Source organism: Clavelina lepadiformis, chromosome 6 (assembly GCF_947623445.1).
Source record: "Clavelina lepadiformis chromosome 6, kaClaLepa1.1, whole genome shotgun sequence".
NCBI lineage: Eukaryota > Metazoa > Chordata > Ascidiacea > Aplousobranchia > Clavelinidae > Clavelina > Clavelina lepadiformis.
In genome coordinates, this window is record NC_135245.1 from 7353388 (window position 1) to 7368777 (window position 15390).

At 32.8% G+C, this 15390-nt stretch overlaps 1 protein-coding gene across 4 annotated transcripts in view; it reads right to left on the reverse strand.

The window, feature by feature from the left end:
- The window catches only part of LOC143461876 (transient receptor potential cation channel subfamily M member-like 2), a 40623-nt gene that overhangs the window by 1192 nt on the left and 24041 nt on the right, over positions 1–15390 (reverse strand). For 3 of the 4 annotated variants that reach the window (XM_076959788.1, XM_076959787.1, XM_076959789.1), the window contains 16 exons: positions 15184–15382; positions 14758–14820; positions 13611–13738; positions 12123–12251; positions 11736–11860; positions 11463–11595; positions 11189–11372; positions 10277–10430; positions 9921–10108; positions 9291–9423; positions 7938–8116; positions 6188–6276; positions 4867–5063; positions 1407–1596; positions 397–516; positions 161–274 (listed from right to left, as the gene is read on the reverse strand). In XM_076959788.1, the coding sequence (XP_076815903.1) occupies positions 161–274; positions 397–516; positions 1407–1596; positions 4867–5063; positions 6188–6276; positions 7938–8116; positions 9291–9423; positions 9921–10108; positions 10277–10430; positions 11189–11372; positions 11463–11595; positions 11736–11860; positions 12123–12251; positions 13611–13738; positions 14758–14820; positions 15184–15382 (2325 nt within the window). Of the gene's footprint in view, positions 1–160; positions 275–396; positions 517–1406; positions 1597–4866; positions 5064–6187; positions 6277–7937; positions 8117–9290; positions 9424–9920; positions 10109–10276; positions 10431–11188; positions 11373–11462; positions 11596–11735; positions 11861–12122; positions 12252–13610; positions 13739–14757; positions 14821–15183; positions 15383–15390 lie in introns of those variants that run through there. The other variant, XM_076959790.1, reaches the window with a different exon arrangement.

Here is a 15390-nt window from a genome sequence, read left to right on the forward strand (position 1 = left end):
AACACATAACCTATTGTTACACTCGTACACTAATATGTAGTAAATTGTAAATTAGTGATAATTTTTAATAATCAGTCATCTCTGAAAAAATGCCTCAGTTGCATTAGCACTGCTCCTAAACTTCAACTTAGTTTATTTTTATTTTACGAAGTTGCATTACACTGAGTTGTATATCCTTCAACACTAAACCACTTTTATCATGGAAATTTATGGCGATAGTTTCTATCCATGCATTATCAGTGTTCCTGTGATCGTCTGAATATCCACGGTATATCTGCTCAAATTAAAAAATAGATGAGAGATTTTATATCATATCAGATGCTTAAATAATACAACTGCTTTAGTAAATTAAAAAATGTTATATCATTGAGTTGATCAACATTTCAGGTTAAATACCTCAGTGCCACCAATGCAAAAAAATTGTTTAATTTTTTCATCTATTTTCCCATCAAGTGACTCTTCTGTAAATTCTCGCTCCAATGTCTTGGAAATATTTTCTCCAGGATCAACCATGCCCTAATAAAAGCCAGACCTTAATGTAAAGTGACTATCGTAAGTTTAGCATAACTATATGGTAGCTTGACATATTTTTAATATTTTGTGCATGTTGCACAATATCATTTGCTTTTAATTACATTATTATACATCTGCTACGATACAACAAACCTTATTTTTTGTTTTGTTTAATTAGCTGATAAAATAAGGAATATTTATAAAGTTAATAAAACGGCATTATTGTATTCCACACTATTAAAGTATTTGTTGATAGAAGTATTGAACTAATTAGCTGTTTAAACAAGCATACTGATAATTACTTTTAAACTTCCGTGAGTATTTTTGCATTAAAACTACACATCTTATAAGTCAAAACCAAAAATCAAACAGCCCATCCTTACGGATGCACATGCTAATCTAGAATAACGCATCCTTGAGAAACGATACTCAAAAGATTGGAATCCAATTTTTTCAAAATTTTAAGAACCGATTTTATTTCATAATGAAATGTTTTCATGGGCACACATGGTGGGTTTTGTTTTCGGTTTTTATTTCACATTTCAAAACGAAGCTATGGGTGCGTTTGTTAATTGTCATAAATCAAATTACATCTCGTCAATTTTCATCTATTCTTAAATCGCAATAACGTGGCAAACCTATTGCAAACGCAAAAGAAAAGCACTGCAAGGGCTTAAATGCTTTAAGTTTCAAACTATTCTAGAATAGTATTCAAAACGGTTAACATACAGAGATTTAATAAAAAATTTTCTTTATTTTAAGTTTTCGTGTTTTAACAATGTCTTGAGCATTTTCATGTATTCGCTTTAAAAAAATTTTCATTTAAAATACAAACAATATAAAAGTTTTACAATTGGTATACAGTGACAAGTATAGTAAGTTGTCTAATATACCCCAGGAATAGCCCATTCATCAGCGTCTTCTCGTTTTATAGCAATGAACTCTAGCACAGGCTTGTTTTCTTGCAACACAACTGCACCATTTTCTGTGCGCCATCTGGTAACAATCGGATCTGCGGCATGATTGGGTCCATACCTTCCCAGTAAGCCTCTGCCACAAAGTCCAGTGCGTCCCATTGGATTTCTAAAACAAAAGATTCTTCGAAAACTGCAGTTACCTTAGATTATAATGTAAACATTACACATGCGGATAAATCACAAAACACTTTTCATTTTTTACTTCTTTAAGTTGCCAAGTGTGACACGAGTTTGAAATTCTATTATCAGAGCCATTTGGCATTAGCCATTACCTATGGTTAGCAACAACAGCAGCGAATTATCAAGTCACATTGTTAATTGCAGCAAAACTGCTTTCTATTTTACTGGTAATCAATGAATTCTAAAAAAATACCCCAATTTTTCGGGGATTATGGCTAAAACATTTATAGTGGCTACGAGCCACAAAGCAGAAATTAGCCAAATAGCTTTCCACAGCCTTAATTTTTACACAATGCTAAAGAAAGCAATAGAATGTAAGCATACACAAAACCCATCAACAAAATCACAACACACAATCTCATCATCTAAGTCACTTATATAAATTGGCAACACAGTCTTCAAAATTTACACCTTGAGCTCAGTGTTGATTATTACACTGGCCTGCATTTTTCAACTTCAAAATTTTTTCTTCACTAAAAACATGCAAATATAGCTAATTTTGGGGCGCTGATTTCAAATCTGTGGTCCGTTTTATTCTAGCACATCAGGTTTTTGAGATAACTGTTACACGTCATATAGCGTTTTTGATGAATAATCGCAAATAATGTACAAGCTTGACTCGAAAAAATTCACAGTTTGCACAGAATTTTTACACATCTTTGTCTTCTTATGATAATTAACAATAAAGATTTTTGAAATATGACAGCAATAACGATATAATCCGGTAAAATGATTATTATTGAAAGCACAGCGGTTCACTACCTCGGTATCTACTTTATTGAAAATGCGCGTCTACCTGATTTTCTCTCATATTTAGTAGAGTCTTCACTTTTAAGACACCAGCAGTAGTCAGCAATCATGCTGACATTCCACTTACCCTGATAGCGTTCATCCATCACCATTATCTCCCGGTGAAAACGTTCACCTTGTTCCTCACTAAACGTCCCACAGTTATCTGGAAAGTAGTCTAGGTGGGAGGATAAAAAGTGCATTTTGACGCTCATCCTACCCCAAGTTTTTGTAAGACATCGAGCATATCTGTAATAAGCTGTTTGTAATTGGAGGCTCCGTTATTTCCATGGAACTACTGGATAACAGCTTTTAACCCCTTCCAGGCTTGCAATTCCGTTACAGACTTTTTTTTCGAAATCTTCATCCTTCAACAGTTCTCTGATTTGAGGTCCAGTGAAAATACCTGCTTGCAGCTTAGCTTCGGATAAAGAAGAAAACTTTTCTTGCAAGTACCTAAATCCTTCTCCGTATTTGTCCATACCTTTCACAAAGTTTTTCATGCACTCAAACTTGATGTGCAAGGGCGGTAAAAAAAACTTTTGCTGGAGCAACAAGAGGATGTGCCTTCACATTCTTAGATCTAGACAGAAACTCATCTCTTGCTGGCCACAATTTCCGAGTAAAGTGGGAAGTATCCGCCCTACTGTCCCAGAGATAAAGAAAACAGGGAAATTTAGTGTAGTATAGTATGAGAGCTACGACTTTTAAATCAGCACATATCAACCAGTTATGCTCTTGGTACTTTATCATTTGCAACAGAATTTCTATGTCTTCATACGTTTCTGACATCACAGTAAAACGTGCAACAGGTACTGATGGCACAGTTTGCCCATTGTACCACAACACAGCTTTCATGCTCGTCTTCCAAGAATCTATGAACAGTCTCCAATGTTCTGCTGAATATGATATCCTAAATGTTTCAACTAAACCCTGAACATTCTTCCAAAAACCAGAGTATTTTCTTTACTAAAAAATTCTGTAAATTTTTTCTTTCTGTGGCGGAACCACGCAAAACTTGTTCCCTTTTCTAGAAGATTCTTTTCCTTTAATCTTGATGCTAGAAGTTGTTTTGAAAGATATAACTCTCTTGTGAGATCATTCAGCTGAGTTTGTGAAAACAGCTTTGGAGAGTCATCGTTTATTCCTTCCTGATAGTGCTCTCCATCACCTGCACTTCTTTCAGATTCTGAGGAGCTTTGCATCTCTGTTAGAGGATTCGGTACAGGAATTTCATCACAATGTGGTACAAGCCTCAATGCTGACTTTAAATTAGGGTACTTGATATTGGATTTGTTTCTTCTGTTAAACCCCTTAATACACCATACAAAAATAACAGTCATTGCGATGTTTTTTTTGCTCCCTACATACCGTAGGGACGCCAAAGGGAAGGCTCTTGAGTTTTTTATGGTACCACATACGTAGCTTTGATGCACATACGTAGCTCGTTGTGATAACAAAATTTATCTTGATAAATTATATCCTTTTGACAAAAAAGTGGGTAGTTAAACGTAAAAGCGAAAAATTATGCGGTTTTTCGACCGTAACTTTAAAACCTGATGTGACAGCCAAAAAAGGATGGCATTTTTGAAATCAGCGCACCAAAATTAGCTAGAAAACGTTGGCATCATACAAAATAAAATTTTCATGCAGACCAGTGTTATCAATGTAGGCTTGAAACTCACACAGTTTCATGTTATAACGGTAAATACTCGTCTTTGGTAAATCATTCAAGACATTCAAAATACCACATTCTGTTAATGATTCCACAATCATTATGGGCATAGATTTAGGCACAATCGATATTGTGCCTAAATCTAATAGCGTTGAACACCTAATAGTTGTAATTTAAAAACACCCTCAGTTTATTGAGTTTGATCATGATGAGACAGCAAACATGTTAAAGCATTGTATTGCATTATGGGATTGGAACACTTTTGCCCGCTAGTTTCTGAGTTTAATAATCGCTGTCTGTTTACCTTAGCTTGTTTGAATTGAGTGATATGACTGGGCCTGTAGGTCAGCCATGTGCCACATGCAAGGTCTGGTGCACCACATACTTAGCACCAAGTGTTTTTATGTGTTAAAATGTAACAGACTTACTAGGAGGAATATGACAGTTACACATTGTGAATGAGGGTTGTACAGTAAATAGCTCCAAGTACAATCGCCAATCTTCATAGCAACTATGTATTATTTACAATCAATACTTGTTTTTCACAGGCTAAACCCTTTTTAAAGTGATATGTCTATCTTTCACTATATGCTATATAAACACATCAACATATATGGAAGTGTTTATGATACCGCCTATAAAGGAGATATATTATTATAATTCAATGCCTAGAATAATTTCGTTCTGTGACGGTTTTACGGACTCAAATTTTGAAGTAAATCAATGACAAACCTGGGTATGCCATTTACAACAGCATATGGTCGTATGTAACTGGTTCTGTCAACTTTCTTTTTATGATCAATTTGATTGTAAGGAAGTACTGTTCGGCCAATTTCAGGCTCCAATTCTAGATGTATATCTGCCCAGTCAGGTAGTTGTTTCACAATTTCAGCAGTGTAATTGACTGGTGAGTAATCATGCATAGGAACCTACAAAAACAAAATACTTACTTCAAAACAGATCCAAGGGGTGTTTAAAAAAGTATTTAATCTTTGAGCACAAAACATTGTGCATTTGACATATTTTTTTCATTGCTTTCTAAATACTTCCTTCCGGAAGACTTAGGAGTTAACATGCATCTCGCAGTTTCAACATTGCTGGTAGTATAGTGGTGACAAAGGTGCATTTGGGCAATATTGTTGTAACCAATTCTATTTTGCATTTTTCCTGTCGATTACTTAATTACGCTGGATAAATGTAAGTGTGCGGCTTCATTCACTGCAGTCTAGACTTGTCTATTTAACTCGTTGTTTCTTATATCATAACTTTGTTTTGTCTCCCAAATAACAAAATTTCAGCACTATTCTTAACATTGGAAAGAACGAGAAGTCATGCGATACCTCAGTTGGAAAGATAGAGAACATGTGTAAATGGGCGTGTTGTAATGCACGTGCAACGGACATGCAGACAACATAGAACCTTCAGGTAGTATTTTTTACTGATTCTTTGGTTTATTGGTGTGTATTCATTATGAACGAAGAAGACTCTGAGAAATAAAAGTTAAATAAACAAGCCAGCATTACTTTCACTTGATATTTGAAAACAATCGTACGACCTGCGTTTGACTTAAAAAGACTGTAAAAAAACAAGTGAGAAACAATACCACAACATTGATCAAGCCTCATGAACCAAACTATGTATTCACACAAGTTTTAATAGTTTTCCTAAACCCCTGGTGAATTTACTTGATTACACGAGCTTGGATATTACCAATTTTTGGGCATAATGTGATGTGACATGGGTTCTGTTCTTTTGTATGAAAAAAAGACACTTCATGCCTGAGCCTTAGATGTGAAAGAAATAAAAAGATGCTTCTGATTGGTTCTGAAGTTTCTATAAAGGTGCAAAAAGAATGACATCGCCTTCTACTAAAGGCCACACTGCCTGTGTGGTATTAATCCTGGCGTTGAATACAATTTGAATACACCTCATACTCACTTTCAACAACAAAGAATATAAAAGAAGGTATTTGATAAGTAAATTCCTACTTAAAATTAATTAATTAATTCATTAACATTGAAATTGTTGAATGCATGGTTACTTAAATACTTACATTCCATGGTACCATAGCATCATCTACCTTGCAGCGGAAAACTTTGTCATTTGTGTTAGGATAAGGGGATGTTCTTGCTTTTATGTGGACTACACAAGAGATAAGAATTTTGAATAACAAAAATTGAAAAAAAATTATAGCATAAGACAAGTTAGGGCCAATAAAAACGTGCATAAACGAATATTTAATGTTGCACCATAATCAGCGCTGTAATCTCGATACATTTTTTTTATAAGAGTTCAAGTTGGAGTTTGAGTTCACAAAAGCTTTACAAGTCTGAGTTCAAGTTCAAGTTTGGTAGAATTATAAAGTTTAAGTTCACCTAAATGTAAAGTTTTCTTGATCAATATTAGAAGTTTATTGTAATGCAATCTGCAAAAATGATGTAATTTTTATTGCAATTGTTGTAGCAAACTATTACAGCATAGAGACATGCCATATACAACCTAAAAGTAGAATTAAAAGTTGCACATAAGCTTGTGGTTTTTAATAAACTATTTGATAACTGAATAAAATAAATAAATGTAATGTATAAAATGTAATGTAATTTTCAATTATAACATTAATTCGTGTGTAATGGTTTTCTTTGTCCCAAGACATATTTTGTTCATTTATAACGGCACTCAAGCTTAAAGCCAACATGTTCGCCATGAATGACCCTTATTTATTACATATCGACTACACCAAGTAGGCCTATTGTAGTGCGGAAATTACATTTCACCGTAGATAAGTAGTACTAATAACTAACCAATACTTGGTAGCTAATAACCAGTCTGCAATTATCAACAACTTTATACAAAATACCCTCAAAATTTATCTAACATTGCACAAAACAAACTGCGGTCATAAGTCCATCTTAATTGGTAAAGCCTTTTATCCATCATTCAGATGGCGAAATTGAGCCTTTTTGTGATTGGTGGAAAAAAGCTTTACCATGCTTGACAGCATTAAGTTGAGCACAGCAGGACACCGAACTCTCTCATGTACGCCTTTTCAGTGGTGCGTAGAAGGCTTTTCTAATCACTACAGGGTAAAGCCCGCTCAAGATTCGTGCTCCTGTGGCAAAATTAGGAAAGAGAAAATTTTGTTTTTCAAGATTACTCAGTTATTGAACTTGAACGTGACAGATATTTTCGAGTTCAAATTTGGCAAAATGATTGAGTTCTTTCAAGTTCGAGTTCTTAGCCCTGATCATAATGCCCTGGTATGGCATGGCATGATGAATAATTAATCTTTATTCTTGGAGATTCATCATTACTCAAAGATACGGTACCAAGCTAGCCTTTGTGCAAGTTTCCATTGGCACACATTTTTCATTCATTATTTGATTTTTTACATAGTTTTGCCCAAATTTAGAATTGTTCACCAGGTCCACTAAACAGGAACAAGCATTGTTAATGTCCGGCTGAAGGGCATTACGATATCTCCCTTGGGTATCAAACACGGAACCTTGGCCACATTATTGCAAACCCAGTGCTCTGACCACTTGACTATCGAGCAGACAAACTGTCATGCCATACCCATTAAATTTTCAAATTACTGCCGAGATTTTCACAGTATTGCATTAAAGTGTACAAGATACTGTGGTAACTTTTGCAAAATGCTTTTTACTTTTTATTGGAAACTGACTACTAACAGGAAAGCAATTATATTATAGGCAAATGCATCGCGTAATCTTTGTAAGATAAAAAGCTTTTCTGCAGATTAATAAATACACTGAATAAACAAACAATCATTAACATAAGCAGACCTTCTTTTGGTTGATTTTTTGGCACAAAGTTACTGTCACGAAATGCACAAATTAACCATTGCAAGGATTCATTTGATTCATTTAGTTTTCCTTCAAGAGCTTTGACACGTCTGCTTAACTTTTTTTGATTTCCTAAATTGGCAGAAACTGAATCAACAGTGTTTGCTAATGTGTCCAACCTAAATACAAAGAAGTTTTTAATTGCCAGAAAAGTTAATTTAAGTTTGTAAATCACTTTATTCACTTAAATAGAGCACTTGCATATGCCTCCACCTGATTGATTCCCTTCATAAGGTAGACTTTTGACAACAAGTTAAGAGAAGATAATATAATAATTGATTAGGTACCATGGTGATTAACATTAAAGCAACTAAAAATGTATTTAACCAAAAGTAGCTCCAGCAAACGTAGAATACGAGTATAAATACACAAGTAAGCAAACAACTGAAGGCACATAAATCAACTGATTTTCTAGTAATACAAATAGTGGTCCCTGTCACCGCAAACAACACCTGTCAAAGACTACACATGTATGCATTATGTAAAACTGTGGTGCGAGGACACATTCGAAATGCAGGTGCCGCAAATATTTTAATAACTTTATTAACCATAATTATGACACAAGACAAAATGGAATGATTGCTGTAGAATTTAGTGCAAACTTTGATAGTAGAACTTAGTTTTAGTCTCTTAAATAAAGGTTCATGCTGGGTGATGCAGACTAATTGGATTGGTTATCTTTTACAGTAATTGATTAAAATATTTATCAAAAGAGTAAGAGAAGTGGATACATACACCATTTTCTGCCAAAGTTGTTACACCAATGACGGTGCTGTTCAAAGTTTTACAGTTCCCTGTCCACTATTTAATATTTTTTATTATGTCTGTGATGCAATTGACATACTGGTAATTCTTAACTGTCCCTGGAACATATTATAGCATTATTGTCTACAATAAACCTCCAACTCATGGTTGGTAAATTTCACCAGACAAAAATAATCAAAATCAGCACAAAGGAAAAATGATAATGATCATTTATGGTTGTACAATTGCCGTGAAAATTATTTTATTCTAATCTTTTGAATCAAATATTATTCATCACAAGATCGAGTAAAAGGCTGACTGCAGTAAGTATGATTTCGCTTGAGCTTAATCGTTTTCACAAAATTGTGATTTTTGCACCAGTATTCAGGAACTGAAAAACTAAATATTAAGTGCTATTAGTAGGTTTTCATTCTATTCCAAATAAACTGAGCAACCTAGGGAAAGTAGTCAAAAACCGGTTGCTAGATAATGTGAATTATGCATTACATAAAGTACATTGCTTGTATCTATCAAAGAATATTAGCTAACCTTTCTGTGACCGATTGAACCCTGGATGAGATTTCATCTTTGCCACTTAAATGTTGTGCTTCCAAATATGAAAGAGTTTGATGGTTCTCCCAGCGAATAAGGTGTTGCAAGTCACTTTGACTGTAGTGTTTCGCTATTATCAAAATTAGGGAAATATTTAGGTCAGGAGAAAACTAAAATACACAGAAAGGCAAATAAACAACATTCAATACTTGTTTAGAAGTTGTTGTGTCATAATATTATACTAAAATAAGTATGACTGTTCATTGGAGGTATTTCATAAGTATCATAAGTATTTCAACTTGGTAGGGTTGAGCTACATTTTACATACCTAGTGGTTGCAATGGGTGTCACAAAAGTTTGGTACTAGTGGCAATGGTTTTCCCTTATCACATTAATTATATTTAAATACCCAAAATCAACTAGGTCAATTGATCCTTGCTTTGATGAAGAAGAATTGTTGTTCAAAACATGTCAGTTTTTTTATTAATAAAATGTTTTAAACCTGCTTTTGTGGCAATCATAATAACTACTTGGTATATAAAATAGTATTTAAAGTATGTAAACCCAAGCTAGTTAGAAGCTTTTAAATAGGTGCTAAATTAAATTATGTTCGATTTGTGAACAAACCAAATGCGCTGTCTTTCCCACCATTTTCTTTGAAACCATAACAGACATACGTTAACATACTCCAAGCATAAGAGAATATGCTAAAGGGTACTGGAAGCCAAGGTCGGTAATGATACTCTTCAATCAAAGCATATCTTTGATATCTCCATATCACACCCGTTTTGGTAACCAGACTATCAAAGGTATAACTAAAAACATTGCATTAAAAACATGTAAATATGCTAAGGTAAACGATGCTATGTTTAAAACAGGACAATATTTGAAAAATGACGGAATGTGTGGTTGAAAGCACTATTAATTGAAAACCATGCAAATGTGCTGAGGCTGGAAGATGATATGTTAACAGTTACACTTACCTGAACATGGCTATCAATAGATTTAAAAGCAAAACATTAGCAAGTAACATATAACCGGCTGATAAAATTGGTACAATGACATTTTGCTCAGGACAACGTTGATAACCAGCACTTATTTCTTGCATGTCATAGGTGCAGTTGAATTCATCAGCCCCTGAATAATAAATGAAAATATGCACAATATTGTACAATTTAAAAGTAGTTTAAAATTTGAAGTAAAACTTTAATTGCATATATTTCTTTGTTCTCTTGTGGTAACCAAATAAAGTACCAAACAGGAAGCTGGAATAACAGCTGGCCATTGAAAAACAGATTTAATACCAAAATTATTGTCTAAGGCAAAATATACGTGCAAAGTTTAGGAGTAAACAATTTTACTCAACTGAAATTTACGTTGTTCAGCACTATTCAATTCATTTTCAAACATAAAGGGTTGTAATACTTCAAATAATATCTTGTAACTTATGATAGTAACATTAACATAAAAATAACATGAAACGTAAAAAATGATTGTCTAAACTCTCTCTATTTTTGCAATATAGTTTCATGCAATAATGCAAATAGTTGTAGGGATGAATTTCTAAGCTTATTTCCCTGTACAGAAAACAGTGGCAGTTCGTTAACATAAAGCTGAATGGACTTATTACATTATTTTGAATTAATTAAGATTATAAGAAATTTTGACCCAACAGCCTACAAATGCAGAATAAAGTTAGGATTGCATAGTGATTTAGGAAACTAACATTTGGCAAGTTCTGCTGATTTTTTGAGTTATATATGCATAAAAACTGTGTGCATAAGTTTTTTTTTTAACAAGCAAGTAAAACAAACAGCAAAAAGCCCAATAGAATTTCATATTCAATGTTTATAATGAAAAATATTTTTAAAAAGTTAAAATAAAATTGTACATACTTGGGTCAAAAACTATTTCAGGAAGAAACAGTTCTCCATAAATTTGCCAGTATGGCTTGCTGAGAATTCCAGTAAACACAGTTCCAACATCTGATTCATTAGGATAGAGGAGGGACTGGCTGGCCACACCATAGGCCAACAAAAATACAATCAAAATGAAAACAAAAAAGGCTATGTCTTTTAGCTGTGAAGAAAAATGAGATCTTTACGACAGTCAAGATTGCACCATGTGAGTGTAGTGAGTAATGATTACACTTTTACGTGGCTTACTTACCATTTTGCCAACCATCAAAAGTTTTGGACCTAGTTCCTCGTGAACTGTGAACATGCTCAAAATTCGTAAGCAATAAACAATGAAAGCAAAAGCTAGCAGGACCCTTGCAGCCTCAAACGAAAACTTATCAAACCTGATTAAATATAATCCAAGGCAATTGTTAAAGCTTTTTTTATGTCAAAATCATGAAGACACTGACTATGTGCAAATAACCATGACTTAAGAAGTTAGAGCATACTATACATGTTGTAGATGTTCACAGAGGTTGCATACCTAAGTCCAAAGCCAAGAAGAAATAACACAAAGCTCAACAAATCCAATTTGTTATCTAATTGGTCAAACCAGTTTGAAACTTTGTTGCCAAAACCTTGGCCTCGATTAACTTTGGTCTCTGTTATCTTTTTAAGGGATACAATACAACGTTGTATAATATATATATCTATATATATATATATATATATATATATATATATACTGGTAATGTTATGTAACTGTTATATATAATACCTTACATGAATAATAATTTTTAAAACAAAACATACCTACGTCAGTAACTTTAAAAGAGAAAAATTTTTATTTTTAGAAACATTGTTTTAAATGCTATCTAGTCTTTAAAATCTATTATAAAACTGGTTTAATGAGAAAATGTCGCCAAACCACCTGTCGAATTTCATCAAATGCAAACACAAGAATCCAAACTGCAAGGACAATTTCACCCTCAAATATATTTTGGCCATTAAATTCTTGGAAATTGAAGAGCAAGATGTAAGCAAATAAAATCAGAAACAGCTAAACATATACGAAACGTTATGATGTTTAAAAGAGCATATCTGATACAGTAAAATTCACATATAACGTATATAATGAATACATGTATTGTATATTTGGGAAAACATCGGGTAATTTCTTAATCTTTTCTGTTCAGTTTATTTTCGGCTACAATAAATCCATTATTAGCAGAGATAAATTCTTCACTTTCTTTGGGAATACCTATGCAAAACATGTATCCTATAACATATCCGTTCATCATCTCAAAAAAAGCAATTGCTAGCTGTATCGCATGCTTGCTATTTGAGATGATATTTCTTTTAACATAATTTACTAAATGCAAGTGACATTCTTCTGCATCGATCACCTAGCCTATCTTTTTAAAGTTCAAACATCTGGTGCAGAACCACTGATTGTTGTGATTGCACACACAACATGAAACTTTAGCGTGGTGTGGTGTTTGCATTTCTTTAAAGTTACTTCTTGCCTTTTAATAAGCACAGTCAGTTAAACAACAACTTAACTGCTGCCGTTTTATATATAAGTTGGAACACATTAAAAAGATATATTGTCACAATACCAAAATTCAGTAATAGTTATCAGAATAGAAGATAACAACAACTAAAATGCATTGCAATCTGACTGGAAAAGTGGTTGTCAAAATTTTTGGTCAAGGCACATCACACAGCATAAACTTCATGCGGGCCATACCTCATTGATCTCGCCATTCCTTTTCATTGTGTTCAAGTTACTAATTATCATATATGATGCTTATGAAAGTATTAATCACAGGTTGTAACCAAGAAATATTCTTCTGTAAAATGACATGTCAATTTATTGTCATAATTATTATGATTATTTATTATTAGATTATTATGATTAGATGATTATCACATCACAATGAAGAAAAGCGATTTAACTGACAACGTCGTAACAAGGCTGAAAAAAGCAATGAGGCAAGGTTTGGTTCTAAAGAAAATTGCTAAAAAGATTATAAAACTTTTTTACATCACACAGTTTTACACACCCTGGACCGGAAGATATCTAGTATTTAATTCTGCCTAAAAACACCTAACACAAATGGAGGCTAACTACCCTGCAAAGTATGCTTAAGGTCCATTTTATAGATACGAAATTTCAAAAATAATGGATATTTATCAGCGGTCCCAAATTTTCTATTGCATACAAGGTCTATAGATACATTATTAGTACAACTAATAAAAAACAGCACAGAGTTATACAAAAATAAAAGTAACTGATGATGGCCTAGAATCCTAGATGTCATATACTGTAGAATGCATTTGTTTTTTATTATTGTCATAAGTAGGTGACAAGATAAGTTATTTTTTATATCACTATAAATGTACTAAAAATCCTTACCAAGTAAAAGAATACATTCAAGACAAACTTGACAATAGGAGCGTTATAAAATGCAACTAACTTTTCATGAGGTTTGGGATCTCTGTACGTTTGATCATTATTTTCACTTCTTTTTTTTGTACCAGACCCTAAATATGTAAAATGAAAGGATTTAAACAACATGCAAACTGACACTGATTACTATTAGTATTACTGTAAGTTCTGTCTGGAATGTGTAATACTCATTGGGAATCATTATTCTTTATAAATACCGATACTATGGCTGCCACCAGGCATAATAACATTCAAATACAAGGCACAACTGGTGAAATGCAGAAATTTATTTTTGCCAATAATTTCTTAAGCCATTGGGCAATTTGCCCTGATGAAGCTAAACCAAATAGGTTAATGAAACAGTTGTAGAAATAAGTTTCTGTATTTCACCAGTTTAGCCTTGTATTTGACACTAATCTTCATGTCTAGTGTCATGACAGTAACACAATTAATGGCATAAAATAAATGATATGAAAACAATCAGAAAATGTACTTCGATAAAAAATTAAGGTACCTAATTCTGTGATATAAAAATCGGTGTGAGTCACAAACTCTACAACAGTATACGTGTTTACTTATAGTAACAAGAATAACACGAGACCATGTAAGAAAATAAAAATATAGCATAAATATAGTTCATACATATAAAAGCAATATTTTAATAAATCGTCAGAAAATGTACCAGGTTTCATGTAAACAAATTAACAGCAGACTACTTATTCTACACTGAGTGGTTTAATGATTTGTTATAGCTTGCAGTTTAGTGTTATTTTTTTGTAATTTCCTAAGCCAGCATTTATTGTATTCACAGAATCAATACTCACCATATTTTTCAAAATGTAGATATAATTTCTCTAGCTTATCATAAATGATATTTAGATAAATATTTTAAAATAAACTTTGATGCAAACTATACTAAACTAAAATTGACTGTTATAAACTATAAATAGGAGTAAATAGTCTTAAAGTGAGAGGGAAGTCTAAAAACAAGTTGATCTTTTATGAAAGAACACTACTCACTAAATATTCTGGTAAAACAGTTTTGAAAAATAATTGTTGGTTCTTTCTTATTAGATCAGCTTGTTTTTGGACTTACCATTCACCTTTAAACTACCTTTCGTGAAAGATGTTTCAAGATTTGAGTGAAATCCAGTTTCTTCATCTTGAGATAAATTTCCTAGAAATTGTCAGTAATTTTAATATGCTGATCCAAAACTGTAGCACATACAAAAGTTTAAGCAAGATGAAATAGGATTATGAAATAAGAATCATTATTTCATGACAAACTCAACCTATTTCTCTATTACATGTTAGTAAGTTAGTTCCAATCAGAGTATGAAAATGAACTAATTGCATACATTCATATGGATCTGGTAATTTTCTAAATCTATAATATACTTTGTCTGATATAAATCGTCGATAAATATATATTATATATTATATATTTATCATGTGCTGTTTGTTAGGCATCATAAAGAGCTTGAAAACAAAGAAATGTATTGCTCAAGCACAAAAGCATACAAAATCATCACAAACATACCATCATCAGAACCAGCCTCATCAACAGTTTCTTCAAACTTTATAAGATTGCAAACAATTAGAGGAGGGAAAAAAGAACACAACAGAAGCATAAACCAAAACCCAATGCTATACCAGAAACCTTTGCTTTCATCTTTTTGAATACCCCCTAACCAGACTTTATCTAAGAGAAACTGCACAGCTCGATGTGACACAAATTCCTAAATTG